At 32.8% G+C, this 15,018-nt stretch overlaps 1 protein-coding gene across 3 annotated transcripts; it reads left to right on the top strand.

The window, feature by feature from the left end:
• Nucleotides 1-6,540: 6,540 nt before the first annotated feature.
• LOC132056780 (oligoribonuclease-like) lies at nucleotides 6,541-14,734 on the top strand. 3 transcript variants are annotated; one of them, XM_059449129.1, is made up of 9 exons: nucleotides 6,543-6,739; nucleotides 7,408-7,548; nucleotides 7,676-7,807; nucleotides 9,861-9,937; nucleotides 10,599-10,680; nucleotides 10,799-10,854; nucleotides 13,666-13,752; nucleotides 14,140-14,230; nucleotides 14,446-14,734. In XM_059449129.1, the coding sequence occupies exons 2-9, from the start codon at nucleotides 7,437-7,439 to the stop codon at nucleotides 14,565-14,567; spliced, it is 759 nt and encodes a 252-aa protein (XP_059305112.1). In that variant the 5' UTR covers nucleotides 6,543-6,739; nucleotides 7,408-7,436; the 3' UTR covers nucleotides 14,568-14,734. The 3 variants fall into 3 exon arrangements, with proteins under 3 accessions (XP_059305114.1, XP_059305112.1, XP_059305111.1); XM_059449128.1 differs by having other exon boundaries at nucleotides 6,544-6,739; nucleotides 7,400-7,548; XM_059449131.1 differs by lacking the exon at nucleotides 14,140-14,230 and having other exon boundaries at nucleotides 6,541-6,739; nucleotides 7,400-7,548.
• Nucleotides 14,735-15,018: the final 284 nt, after the last annotated feature.

Here is a 15,018-nt window from a genome sequence, read left to right as displayed (position 1 = left end):
CTTCTCCATTTCTTTAGTACAAGATTTGATATTTAGAAATATCCACTTGTTGGGTATAATGCTTGATTTTACAGTATGCACATTGAAAAGATAAAAAATTTATTTGTATAATCATATCTTATTGGAGTTGATTTCTCAGAAGGTCACTTAACTATCGCAATTGTAACACAAAAGTCACTTAACTTAGTTCTGTAACTGGAAAGTCACTCAACTTTCTTCTTTGTAACACAAAAGTCACTTAACTTTGTTATGTAACTGGAAATCACTCAAGTTAATCTTTGTAACACAAAAGTTATTCAACTCATTTTAGTCAACTTTTGCTGACATGGCATTTTTGAAAAAGTTAAATCCTTATTTAACATAAACTCACCCATTTTTACCATTTAGTGACCCGCCCCACTAACCTGACCCGCTATCCAATTAATTTAGTGTAGGATTTGATGAGGATGTCTGAGAACTGATCAGTAGTATAAATTTTTGTAAAGTAGAGGATTAATATAGTACTAATTTTGAACAAAATCACTACTTTCTGGCTCCTGCATTAACTAAGTGAATTGAAATGTTGATTATCGAGGGGCATTTACTTTCCCCGCAATCACTACCAACTTCTTATGATGTTCTTTGTAAAATTCAAGTTGCTTGCTCAAGGGAATTGTATTCTGAATACATCATAGATGAAAAGAAGAACAAAGGTACAACTAGACTCAGTTGATTTACGTAATATTTTGTGAATAGAATGTATAAATTTCCTTAAAGTACTGTTACTACTTGTAAATAGCTTAGCAATAGTGTCATAGTAACCAGATGAACTTGAGGCAAAATTTTAATCCCTGAGTAGGGAGGAGAATCCAGTCACATTACCAGTAAAAAATTACTAGTAAAATTTCAGTCCTTAGTGCTTTGTTATAAAAATTTGGATAGCGGGTCTGTTTAGTGGGGCGGATCACTAAATGGTAAAAATGGGTGGGCTTATATTAAATAAGGATTTAACTTTTAAAAAAATGCCACGTCATCAAAAGTTGACTAAAATGAGTTGAATGACTTTTGTGTTATAATTATGAAAGTTGAGTGACTTTCAAGTTACAAAACAAAGTTAAGTGACTTTTGTGTTACAAAGATGAAAGTTGAGTGACTTTCCAGTTACAAAATAAAGTTAAGCGACTTTTGTGTTACAATTACAGTAGTTGAGTGAACTTTTGAGAAATAAACTCTATCATACTGGGTTTTCTTCTATAAAATTACAAGAAGAATCTGAAGATATCTGAAGGGGGAGTAAGCAGAAATAATGAGACCCACATGGAATAATTTTTTGAAATGTTAAAATTTAACTACATACGTGAAGAAACTTGAGTAAAAAGAAAAAGAAAGAAAATCATAAGTTAAGCCCGACAATTTTTGCTAAGTTAAAGTGTCGGTTTGATCACTAATTAGGTTTTGAAGTGTCAAGTATAAGGGACTATCTAGATAATTTGGCCAAAAATATATGCAGCAGGCCAGCAGCTACAATAAATTTCCCTTTCACCCAATCGTATTGCTTCACTTTTAAGTTTTAACTGTAATGACAAGAATACCCCTAAGTAGGCATGTTGATCTGCTAATTGCCACTTATTTATCGTCCAATCATATTGCTTCATGTTAACTGTGACCCTGGTACCACCAAAAACTTAAGTAGGCATGTTGAGTGCTGCTTGCTTATTGACATTTATTTATTGCCTAAAAATATATTGCTTCATTATAATATATTGCTTCATTATAACCGTAATGATCAGAATACACAAAAAAACAAGCGGACATGTTAATTTGCTACGAGCTTATTGCCATTTATTAATATTAATTATATTATAATTATATACTCTCATTGTTTCAATTTATTAATCTATATATATATAAAAGGAGAGGTATAAGCAATGTGGTTAAGCCAAGTGGCAAGCTAATAATAAGCCACTTGGCAATTTTAAGACAAGGCTATACTAAGAATTAGGACAAAATTTTTAATTAATGTGAACTTTATGTGAAACATAAATTTTGAATTTGAATAATGTTGAAAGGGCCGTATTTAGCAAAACATTTATACTTCATCCTTATCACTATTGTAATTTTAGGGCTCTATATTTCAATTTTTTAAAAAGAGTTATTTGTTAATCAAATGCCACATTTTGACTTGAAATATAAAAAATATGTTTTAAATTTAATTTGAAAGATAAATACTTTCTGAAAGACATGGTTAAAGATTAAACTGACTTTAAGTTTGAATTGAAAGATAAAAGTATAGTGATTTAAATGCTACTCTTTATTCATATTTGCTTTATGTAAAGAATTTTTTGATAACAAAAGAAAGAAAGAAACTAAAAGTATAAAATTTTGTATGGGAAAAGGTTAACGTATTAAACTTGGTCTTCTTTTGTTTTGTATATATGTTTAATTACACATTTTAAATGTATATCTTATCTATGGAAGAAGTTTTTGAATTTGAACTTAAATAAAAAGAGTTTGAATTTGACTTTTATAATGCATAACGTGATTTAGGGAATATTGTTACTAAGGTATTATTTGCACAGAATATTATTATTTATTAATAATAATAATCATACGAATAATCAAAATCCTAACTTAATCATAAATATTATTAATAATATTAGTTTTCAATTGATAAACTTAACGTTTTATATGGAATTTTTAAATGTGTCTTTTAGTTTCTTTATATGAATTTTGAGATAAAGAAAAATTTAATTTAGACTGAAAGATTAAAAGAATTTGATTGAAATTATAATGAGAAGCTTTGATTTTGATATAACTCTTTTTCTTGAATTGAGATAATAAAAAAATCCAAATTAGTCTTAATCTATATATTAGATTAGCCAGGCTTTACTTAGGTAACCATAAACCTTATCATATCTTATTCTAGCATATCTGATCGGCATAACAATAAATTTAAATTTTAAATGCACAGCAATATATTTGTATAAATAGTGCAACAAAGAGAACTGAGATGTGCAATTTTTCCCATCTCTCTGCTTTGCTTTGCACTGATAATTTATTTATTATGATGATTTTTAGCTTTTTAATTTGAATGAAATTCATGTTTTCGTCTGTGTATCCTTATTTAATGAGCTTATCTTAATTAATGAAAATAGAGTAAATTTTACAGGACTAAACTAGAGATGAGAAAAGAGTGTGATTACGGTGACCACTATAATGTCTATTTGTGGCTTTTATGCAAAGGTACGTTCTCCTTCTTTTTTTCTTCATTTAGTGATTGTGATTATAATGTACATAATAATTATGGTTTCTTTATTTATTTAGTTTTTGCTTAAAAGTTAAACTTTGATAATAAACTCATCCTTTCTTGAAGTTTCTATCAAGTTACTTACATTGTGCTTCATAGTTAAATGAAAAAATTACACAAATTAAAAGTCATTCAAGAGAAAGATAGCAACCTAGCTCTAATTAAATATATACATATATAACTGAACAATTTATGCTCTTAACAATCACGAGATGTCCTTGAAGGCCTCAACAAGTAAACTTAAGGTGAGGAATAGAGAGATGGACAAGAAGAATTTGTTGTGCAAATAAATTAATAGTAGAATGACAAGCTAATACATTATTTTTTAATTTTCATTTCAATTGTATATATTACGTTTGACATAGTCTAAATTGTTCTACCTGCACTTATTTGGTGAAATAGTAGGAAGGTAAGTACAAAAAACTAGATTTCTCTATTTGATTGACAATTCTCAATGCTAAAGAGAATATTTGTCATATAATATTATATGCTACGTAAGAGATGTTATATTTCGAATTTTGTATAACAATTGTTGTTGCAATATATGGGAGCATTTCGAGTCAACAAATTTTCATTCTCCATGCTCTTACTGATTGTGTGGTATACACATGCAGATAAGAGGCTTAATCTTGATAAGAAAATTAATTGTTATCAATCAACTGCTATTTAGCCGTAGATGTTAGTGTAAATTTTGAGCATTGTCTTATGTAGGTTTAGCGTGTTGGGTCAGTAGTTTTAGCAATTCATGGTAGAAGCGGGGGGTGGGTGTGTGTGTGTGTGTTTGTTTGTGAAGTTTACAAAGATGACAAAACTAGGGTGGCTTCTATGTGATTTCTTATATTTTCTTCTCCATTTTTTGCATTGTCTTGGCTTTTAATTAGTCTAATTACTATCCTTTCATAATTTTGGGGGAAAAAAATAGAAGATGCGTAGTAATTTTTAATGAGTGCTGCAAAAATAGAGCTTCTTATTGACATGAGTCTATGAGATCAGTAATTAAAAATATTCGAGTTGATATAAAACAATGGATTTTTGTATTTAAATTGAAAGATAAACATTTTTGAATTGAAATAAAAAAAACTTTAATCTTAATTTAAATTGAAAGATTAAAAATTGAATTGAGATAAACATTTTTAATTAACATAAATTATTGATTTTGATTTGACTTAAAAGATAAAAATATTTTAATTTGTAATCAAATTTTAAATCCTAATTGCCGCAAAGGTTGGACTATGGATATTATATTATATGTATTAACTTAACATCTTAACTAAAATTAGTTCGAAATATCATGTAAATATCATTCGAAAAATATAAAGGACTATCTTGATAATCATATTCGTGTAGGATAAGGATTAATAAGATTTTAAATATGTTATATTTCAAAAAGCTTACTAACTGGTATGATTATTAAATTTGAGTTTAAATGAATCTTAACCTCTTATAGATGTATATCCCTTGGGAAATACACAAGATAATGTTAGATTTTTTTTTTCAAAATACGGGCATTATACATCAAGCTAAACTTCCGAGGGTTTTTCGGAAACCACATCGTCGGTGGTAAAGGTCTGCAGACACTCTACCCTCTCCTCACCTGCATCTCACATCGTTGTGGGAATTTACTGGGTATGTTGTTGTTGTATAGATCAAGCTGAACATATATTTTTTTCCTTTCTTGCATCTCATTTTATTCTTAGGTAATAGTCAAGAGCTAACTCAAATTTAGTATACAAATTTCATTTTTATGCATTTATATTTATTGAAAGTTATTTTCTGTTATTTATTTTTTGTTGACTTATTTAGTTCGTTGTTACTGTTTTGATTTGCATAAAAAAAAAATGAAGGAGGAGGAAAACGAATGACAAACTAAAAAATTAGGATGGAGTATAAAATAAGGAAGGAGGAGGAAAGAACGATGGTATCTTACCTACGATTTTGAAATGCACTAACATGGAGATTTGGACAATATTAACGAGCAATACAATAATATAGAGTGTAGTTAATTTTTAAATTGAGTGTGTCTATATTTTAACTTTGATTTGAAATTTAACATTTTAAATTGATTATAGTTAATTATTTATTTAATTGAAAGATAAAAAGTTCATTTTTGTATAAATAGGAAAGAAAAGATAGGAGTAATAATTTGGAAAGACTTAAATAATGATATAAATATTTTGAAGAATGTTAGTATGGATTGGAACGTGTAAATAGTTAAAAATAATATTTGGGAAACAAAATCATTATAAAAATTAGATTTCGAAGCTTCTTTTATTTTCGAAAAAAATAAACAGTACAATTCATATCGATATTGTGTTTTCTTAGTGGTAAATAATAATAAGGCGAATATTCCAAGTGGTTAGTGTTGTGAAAGAAAAATTGAATACTATTCTTTCTTAAATGGAGAATAGTAAGTAAAGATATTAAGTCAAGAGAAGAGGGGTTTCTCATATGGTAAGCACCCTCTAACTTCAACTCAAAGTTGTGGGTTTAAGTCACCAAAGGAGCTCATATGGGGAGGGGTAAAAAGAATTATTAAAAAAAAAAAAAAAGATATTAAGGCACAAGCTAACAACAAAAGGCGAGGTAACAATTTTTGACAATATTAATAGGCAATATAGTAAAATTAAATGAGGTCATTTTTGAATTGTAATTAAAAGATAATATTTTAAAACTGAAGTATGATTGGCTTGGAAATTTGAACTGAAAGATTATATTAAATTTGAATTAAAAGATCAAATTATGTTCCCATGTCTTAACAGATTAAACATATAATTATAGAAGTCAAATAATTAGCAATTACTTTTTAATATCATAACCTTTTCTAATTATGTCAATGGGATATGATAAGAATATTTTTTCCACAAAATGTCTAAAGTAATTGCAATTGCGATATGAGTGTCAATTTAATTTTTATTTAAGTACATGTCATTGGTGACGCTAAACTTAATATATAAATAGTTATATTTATTATTTCACAAATTTTATTATATCAAATAAGTAAGTTAATATTGTTTTACGATATTTCCTTTGAGATCTGCCGCGCATCGCGCGGGTACGAAGACTAGTCTGTACTAAAAAGAATATCACTATTCTATATTAAGAAATAATTTTATTTTATAAAATGATTTACAGCTACACAAATATATAAGCATTATGTTTAATCAGAAATTTTAAAAGTTTACTTTATTTTTTAAATTCCGTATCCAATCAAAAGGTGGTTAGAATATAACATTTGACCAATTTTTTTTAACACAAGCATCTAAAAATTTCTGGAAGTGGTAAGGGTACGTTGTTGATTCTTGGAAGCGCATAGGTCGTATTTGTAAAAATTCTTAAATCAGAGAGAAACTATATAAATAAAAAAGGCAATTTGAGTAAATGAGCGGAAGATTTTGAGTCTTTATTGGGTCTCCCCATTAATCAAACCTTCTTACCCTTTGGCTGCTATACCAGGTGAGTTCCGCCTTATTCTTCCTTTTTTTTTGCAAATTTTTTTATATAAAGATGTTTACAAAAATTTGCATATTTGTGACTATGATTCTCGAGTTTGTAAGACCAGTCACACCTCTGCTGTGTGCTTTCTTTTGACTGCAAGTTAATCGAGGACTTTATTTGTTTCTAGTTGTCACCCAATTTCTCAAATTAAAACCTTTGTTTCCTTATTAGCAGTGCTAGTAGGTGATTTGTGGTTATATATTTGATACTAATTGGCATCAAGTATGGCCCTTTATGATTCTTTTAAAGCTGAGTTATTCATGCATCATCTTGTGATTGCTTCACTTCAAATTTCATTTTTTGTGTAATTTTCTTTAATGAAAAGGGGAATAGTGTGTGATTACGGGATTGCATAAATTCCTTAATTAAACTCTTGCGAAGATGATGAGGAAAATCGCAATTATCTATTACCATTACTATGTTGGGCACTCTCTTATGCAACTTCCAGTGCTGATTGCTTTTGGTCATAGATTGGTCTGTGATGCTTGAAAATTGAGACTGTCTCTTATATTACAGTATATACTCAACCCTGGAAGTAACTAATTTGTTTGATTTCTATCTTTTCATTCCTAACGAATGAAAAGGATTCATGTACCGCTAACAGCACTCATTTGTCAGTTGTGCAGGACCTTAATGATCAAGAACTTTGATAGAAATGAATCAACTCTCAAATGCCTTTTCATTGCTGAATTTGGATGTTGCAGATAGCCAGGATGAGACCCAAATTGAGATTACTAATGGGGATGCTGATAGAGTAAAAGGAAAAGGTTAGCAAGAAGCATGTTGTTGTATTTATATATATAAATAAATATGCGGCTAATCCTCAATGTTCTTTTTTGAAACCCTAATATATAGCTTCTGTTTGCAAGAAATGACGATTTGTGAACTATGCAGGTAAAGAGAATGGGACAGATGGCAGCCCAGGAGAGATGAAAGTACTTGAGCATGAAAAAGGGGATCAGAAGCTAGAATCAGTTGGTGGAGAGTGCAAATTGCCGCTTGTATGGATTGATCTTGAGATGACCGGTAATCATTAGGTCATGATGTTTTTGAAATGTGCTGGGTCCTTAAACCTTATGCATTGAACCGCAATCATTCTTATTGCTTTTTCTCGCTATGTTATCCATCATAAAGTCATGTATATGCTGCTGTGGAATGATATGTGCTGTCTGTCCCTTTAAGGTTTTAGAGTGTCCTCGAATGGCATGTTGGCAGTCCAATTATATTGATTGACTTTTGCACCCAAGGGTGTGGCTTAGTGGTCAATAAAGTGAGTTAAGAGCCATGAGGTCTTAGGTTCAATTTCTAGCGGAGGCAAAATCACTAGGTGATTTCTTTCCATTTGTCCAAGACCTGGTGGACAGAGTCACCCAGTACCTATGCTGGTGTGAGGTAGCAGGTACCTCGTGGAATTAGCCGAGGTGTGCGCAAGCTGGCCCGCACACCATAGGGATAAAAAAATAAATTATATTGATGGACTTTTCTCAATAGGCTGATGCCAGCAAAGTCCTAGGGTACTGTTGATTTTTATCTTTCCATGGGCTGTGTATCGTTATGCTACGAAGGCCTCCTCCACATACCTCATTAGCAAACCCATCTTCCCATTTATTGATTTAAATAAGAGTCTCTAAGCTTCTTTCTATCTTGTTTCTAGATGTTGTTTTAAATGTGAGTGTCGAAAAACAACTATTTGATTCCTCATGCTGACAGTCAGAGATTCATCTTTCATCCCATCCTCCAGGTTTGTAATCATCCAGCTATGGCCTCCTTTCCCCCGTTCTGCACTTTAGTGTCCAGCAGTACTTTACTGTGGTGGTTATCTGGAAACGTCTCTGGGTTTCTTCCTACTCTGACCAAAATCCTCATATTCTAGTACAAGTGACTTCCAAAAGAAATTTAGAAGGTCGAAGAACTAGATTGTGCTAACATACACATTTCCAGATATACCTTCCATTCTTTCTATATGCATGTTGAATTTCCCTTTATAATCAGTTCCTACTATTTAAGACAAGATGTCTTGAATAAAAGTCCTCCGTCAGTCATCTATGGTCATCCTTCCTTAACTAAAATGGCTATGAGCCAAAATCGCTATATGTACAAGCAGATAGTTTTGAAATTTCTTACTTTTATGTATAATGTTATGCTTAAAGGATAAGAACCATAGGTAGCTTATTGTCTATGTCTATATGTAATTAGTTTGATGTAGAGTGCCAAATTTCTGGGTTTATTTTGAAGGATAGAAAGTGGAAGTTCTGCTGGATTGATAACTCTATGGGCCTATTAGATTCTTTTAATCTATACACTGGCTTCACATTTCTTTAGGTGCTCTTGTTCAATCCCAAAATTTACTAGCTAAACTGACTAAATTTTAAATTCAAAAAGAAACTTCTGCTGTTCACTTTCTCAAAAAAAAAAAAAGAAAAAAAAAAAGGAACTTCTGATGCTCACTTGATTCTCCCCCCTAATTCTAACTCACCGTTGAGGCTAGTACATCCCCTAGTCTTGCTTTGCACTATGTGTTAGTCTGTTGCTCTTAACCAATTGTTATATGTTCCTTTTTTTTGGGGGTGGGGTGGGTGAAGATTGTTAACTGTTATAGCGAAATCGTCCATAAAATTGTACCCACTGTTAGATGTTCCTTTTTATCATTTTCTCAGAAAAACAGATGTATAGACTGGAAAACAGAAAGAAAAGAAAAAATCATTCCAACCAATCATAGTGTTTTTCCTAGAATAGACTGGGTCCTCCAACCATTTCCAAAGAGAAAGATAATCTCAACCACTAAATTATCATTATCCTTCTATCAGTGGATATTGCAAGCTTACTTGATGCGAAGAGGCTGATAATAATTGCCTTAAAAGCAAGAACGTACTATAGGATGAGATGTCCACAGTTTCAGAGTAGCCAATAAAATTGATTGGGAGAAGCTGTGGGAAGGAAATAAGCTACAGAACTGTGTCATACACATATATTGCTCTAGAAAACTTTTGCATACGGTCTATCCGAATGCACCAAGGAAAACAATATTGAAATATCTCCATGAAAAGCATACCATGACTTTGTTTTGTTTCCACTGTAGGTTTGAATATTGAAGTTGATAGGATATTGGAGATTGCTTGTATAGTTACAAATGGAAATTTGATGAAATCAATTGAGGTATTGTTAGCCATCCCTTTTTATATTTTCATACATAGCTATTCCCACTTTTCTTGTATGTTATTAACGCCATTATTTTAAGTTTTTATTTTCCCCCTTTCAAAGACAATGGTTTTCTTTGCGCTTATGGTTAATTGAGTAAAAAGAAAGTACTAGTCAAATGCTACATAATACAATATTGTTTTGTGCAAGTAACTTCAATAGATATATACAGTAGCACCCAAGGGTGTGGCCCCTTGGGTGGCCTAGTGAGTGGAGAACCATGAGGTCTCAGGTTCAATTACAGCGGAGGCAAAAATCACTAGGTGATTTCTTCTCATCTACCTAGGCCTTGGGAGTCAGGGTTACCCGGTACTTGTGCTAGTGGAGGTAGCAAGTACCCGGTGGAATAGTCGAGCTGGACGCAAGTTGGGCCAGACACTACCGTCCTAAAAAAAAGATATGTATGGTACTTATCTTATAATCCAAATTGACTGCTGAAGAATTCCTAGTTCTTCAGTGCTCTTCTTCGGATGACACCGATCTGCTGGGAAATATGGAAAACTTTGTTGACCTTTTCTCACTGGACATTTTTTCATAAATTATATCTTGTGCATCTGTAAATCACTTCATCTATCCTCCTGGTTCTAAGTAAGAAAGTATTTTATTTTCCCAAAAATAGGGTCCTGATTTGGTTATACATCAAGCTAAGGAGTGTCTAGACAATATGGGTGAATGGTGTCAAGAGCATCATGCAGCGAGTGGTAAGCCACTCACCTCTATCAGCATTGTTTTACATTTTAGGCAGCCATTTTAGAATATAATTACCTTTTCAGTATTACCAGATACATATTTAGTTCAAGATAAACTTAATTTGATTAGGTTTGACTGAGAAGGTGCTTAAGAGTACAGTCACTGAAGAAGAAGCTGAAAAACAGGTATATCTAGTATTTTATCTTAAATGTATAACAGTGAGATGCTATGCTAATATGTCAGGTTTAGTCACATAATATTTAGGGTGTCATTTACACATCTGATTCTACTTGTTTGTTTTTGAACTGGTTGCATATAGTAGTTCCAAAAGCTGAAAAAGAGGATGGTACAGGTATGGACCCATTTCTAGTTAACCCACCATAGTGCCAGTTCCCTCCTTGGCCTCCCCCCCCCCCCCAACCTCTCTCTCTCTCTCGGTGTACAACATGTCTCTGTCACCCACCCCTTCCCCTTCTTGGTCTATGTATTCAGGATATGGTCTATTTACTTCTGAAAGCCTGTGAATACCTGAGCTAGTGAATAGTCTTCCCTTTGCTTCTCTTTGATGGAAGTTCGATTTTTCCTTAATGTATCCTAATTCTTGGCCTAATTACTCTTTTGATGTCTGATTCAGTTGCTGGTCAAAAAGATATAGTTGAAGAATCAGGCAAAAGTTAAGGTACTGGAAAGTGAAACTTTTATTAAAAAAAAAAAAAAAAAGGAATCAAATGAAAGGCTTTTTATATCCTTATAAGATGTTGAGGTTGACCGAGCAGACCAACCTTACATGCATTCATAATTGAGACAAATATGTAATGCGCAAGAGAGCATTTCATAAAACATTTGATATTTCAAGAAACGTGAAACTATAATCCAAAATAATAGTATTCATAAAAGCTATGCGAGGGTACATTTGAAATGACAAAAATAAAACATGATGTGATGACTGTATATCTAAGGAGCTTCTATGACCTATGTTGCCCGGACTCTTCAAAAATGTCAACGGGTGCGTGTCAGATTCTCCAAAAGTAGTGTTTTTTTTGGGAGAATCCGATATGGGTGCGGCATTGAAAGTGAAGAGTCCGCGCAACTTAGACTATGACTATCACATAAATGAAATACCGAGACAAGGCTTCGGCTATACCTAAGAGAGTACGTGAGTCTGTATTATAAATAGTGCCCTGGACATAAGTGGGGCTCACCAAAAGAGAATGAGACGCGGAGTGCTTAGCGAGGATCCACGCCGCCCTGACTACAATAACTGCATCCACAATAAAGATATAGCGCCTTCGGCAAAAGAGACATGAGTACATATGAAATAGTACTAGCATCAAGAGAAATATCTGAACGTGGAAGAGAGGCAAAACGGTTTACATAAATCACGAGAAATAAAACGTGAGGCTAAATAGGTTTCATTTCAACATAAAAATTTGAATCAAGTTTGAGCTTTAAACTGACATGGCTTTTCTTTTGTTGGAGTACATTTCATTACCGACTTGATTGTTAAACCACCATGTGTACGACATGGAGTCTGATCTCGGGCCGATCGGTTAAGCCATCTCACCATAATACCTTGTGGATCGACATATAATTTTTCTAGCAATACATAAATCCGAACCAAGGGAATCATAAGAAATTGCCCGAACCGACGGAACGATCCTTGTCCTAGGTCGGTACATGTAGTTTCGTGCATTTGACACTTGGAGAAAATGGCCTCTCAGTTAACTCAATTATATTCTCAAAATCTTGGTGGACAGAGTTACCTGGTACCTGTTGCTGGTAGGAGGTGGCAGATATTCCGTGGAATTAGTCGAGGTGCGTAAATTAAAAAAAAAATAAAAATCTCAAAGCATTTATTACATTTGGCACCTTTGACCCATTTCCTTAATTCAAACATTTGGCTCATTAGGCCATACTAATCGTTACGTTTAACGTCGTTTAGCATCATCGGCGAAAAATCATAAGTTTCATATTGGAAAACTAGATATCATAATTTAATAAGAATGGAAACATAAGAAGTAAGAACGTTCATAAATCTTGAAATATGACACATTTGAGAATAGAGATTTAATGCAAAGGTTCGACTCAACATGCCTTTAGCTAATCGAGCTAACATAGCTCTTCGATTCCCAATCAACAAGTAGGAGGAAAACCTATACGACTTAACGGGTGCAAAACATTAATCCTTCGATTCCACTTTTTAAAACTCCATTCTCCCAATTTCAACCCCAAACCCTAGCTTATGGGGTTCAACCAAGAACGAATGACTTTCCTCGTTCAAACAATGATTCTCAGCCAAATCTACGCCCCAATCAACTACCTTAATTCATATTCAAAAGATGGGGAAGAAACATTACCTTTTCCATTTTGGAGCCCTAGGTTGGATATAGACATTCTTGAGGTTTGGATGGAATTCTACGGATTTGAATTCGTTGAAGTGTTAGTATTCACGGTGTTAATTGATAAAAAATCACAAAATTCACTATGAATACTCGTCCTGGTTGATGGGTAGTGAGGGTAAGCTCATGTGATATGTTACTTTGATATCCCGAACCTCAAACTGTTTAAACCCGTGTTTCTCATGTGCTTGTGTTTTGAAAATAATTGCCAGTTAGATGTTGAAATTAGCATATACTTTGAGTGGCCACATCCTTGCATTGGAATTGGTCCTTGCAGTGAAAATTGTTTTCATTTTTTTTTTTTTTTTTTTTTTTTGAAACTGGCAATTGTAATACTGTTTTCATTTTTCCCCACACCCAAAAGGAAAAATGTATAGCTTCATGTTGTTGAAGAGTTGTAACCAACATCAATAGCTTTTATTTCCTCTGCCTTTCCTTTTCTTTCTATTGTAATTATTGCCTCATGTTGGTTTAATTTGGCAATTACTATTTCAGTCTAAGCTTTTCCCACAAAATGTTGAGGTACAGCTTGAAAGAAAATTTGAGAGGCATGGCTCCATGAAACTGGTCTTTACGTTAACATATTTTTGCTCATAGGTTATTGAATTTGTCAAGAGAAATATTGGCACATATACACCATTACTAGCAGGAAATTCAGTCTACGTGGATTTTCAATTTTTGAAGGTACATTTATGTTCGTATAAATCTATAGACATCATTTTGAGGTATCTCATCTACAAGTAAATGGCTTTGTGATAACATATATAGTTTTGCCGCGTTACCCCAGCGGAGGCAAAAACACTAATTGATTTCTTTTCATATGTCTGAGCCATGTGGATAGAGTTACTTGGTACCTGTCCTGGTGCGAGGTGGTAGGTACCCCGCGAATTAGTCGAGGTGCGCGTAAGCTGGCTCGACGCCACTGTTATAAAAAAAAAAATGTAGATATATATATTTCTTGTCGCGTGGCCACATAGTCGAATATTCTTCAGTGTTTATATGCAGTTTTACTCTATTCACCTTTAAATTTAGAGCTTGTTAAATTGTTCTCTCTCTAATTTATATGTGCAGAAATACATGCCGAATCTGGCTAGTCTTTTTTCACATGTGCTTGTTGATGTTAGCAGTGTGAAGGCATTGTGTGTTCGTTGGTATCCAAGAGGTAAAACCAGTACAGGTTATTGAGGTTTATCAGGTCTACTTTAAAATATTCCTTGGTGGGTGGGGGCAGTTAAGTACTTTATTTTTAATTATAAATTCAGCGCCAGCATATTGTATTCTGATACAGTAGACTAATATCCAACTTCTCTGACTGTTGCATGTTTTATTTTGCATATTTTCCATTTATTTAATAGTATTTTCCTGCTTTTTCATTAGATAAAAAAAAGGCTCCTCAAAAGGAAAGCAAGCACAGAGCTATGGATGACATCAAGGAGAGCATAGCAGAACTCAAATACTACAAGGAACACATATTCAAAGCATCCAAGTCCAATATGTGATGGTGAACAAAATTTCCCATATCTTTGTTACGGGTTCTTTTATGTGAAGTATGTAAGCAAATTTTGCTTAACAGAAAACATTTCTGTTAGTATTTCAGCAAGTAACCAACTCAGTAAGCTAATATAATCTTTTGTGGCCTGTGGGAAAGTGGATGCGTGCTCGTGTGTGAAAGAAATAATAGGATGATACTTCTTTCTTGCCTTTCCAATAAAAGATGAAATTAGACTTGGTTGCAATTTCAGATATACTGATAACCAATGGATTTTCGTGCTCAGTTGGTTACCGTGTAAAAAGAATATGGGAGTTGATTAAAACGTTCTTTCAAGTTTACTTGGCAAATGGTTATTTAAATTTCTCCAGGAATTATGCTTTTTCCCTTCCGGACCTTAAATCTACTTTCAAATCCAAGATGACGTTTAACTCTCTTTGCATGAACATGCACATGGTGGT

The sequence above is a fragment of the Lycium ferocissimum genome, chromosome 5, assembly GCF_029784015.1.
Source record: "Lycium ferocissimum isolate CSIRO_LF1 chromosome 5, AGI_CSIRO_Lferr_CH_V1, whole genome shotgun sequence".
NCBI classification, from domain to species: domain Eukaryota; kingdom Viridiplantae; phylum Streptophyta; class Magnoliopsida; order Solanales; family Solanaceae; genus Lycium; species Lycium ferocissimum.
The sequence above is the reverse complement of the archived record's forward strand: the minus strand, read 5'-3'. Positions and strand labels throughout refer to the sequence as shown.

Bases quoted from the DNA above. Each gene is read 5' to 3' on its own strand.
- LOC132056780 (XM_059449129.1), top strand. From the start codon at position 7,437: ATGAATCAACTCTCAAATGCCTTTTCATTGCTGAATTTGGATGTTGCA. The intron at 10,681-10,798 runs GTAAGCCACTCA...TAATTTGATTAG, and splicing joins AGAGCATCATGCAGCGAGTG to GTTTGACTGAGAAGGTGCTT. The intron at 10,855-13,665 runs GTATATCTAGTA...TTTTGCTCATAG, and splicing joins AAGAAGAAGCTGAAAAACAG to GTTATTGAATTTGTCAAGAG.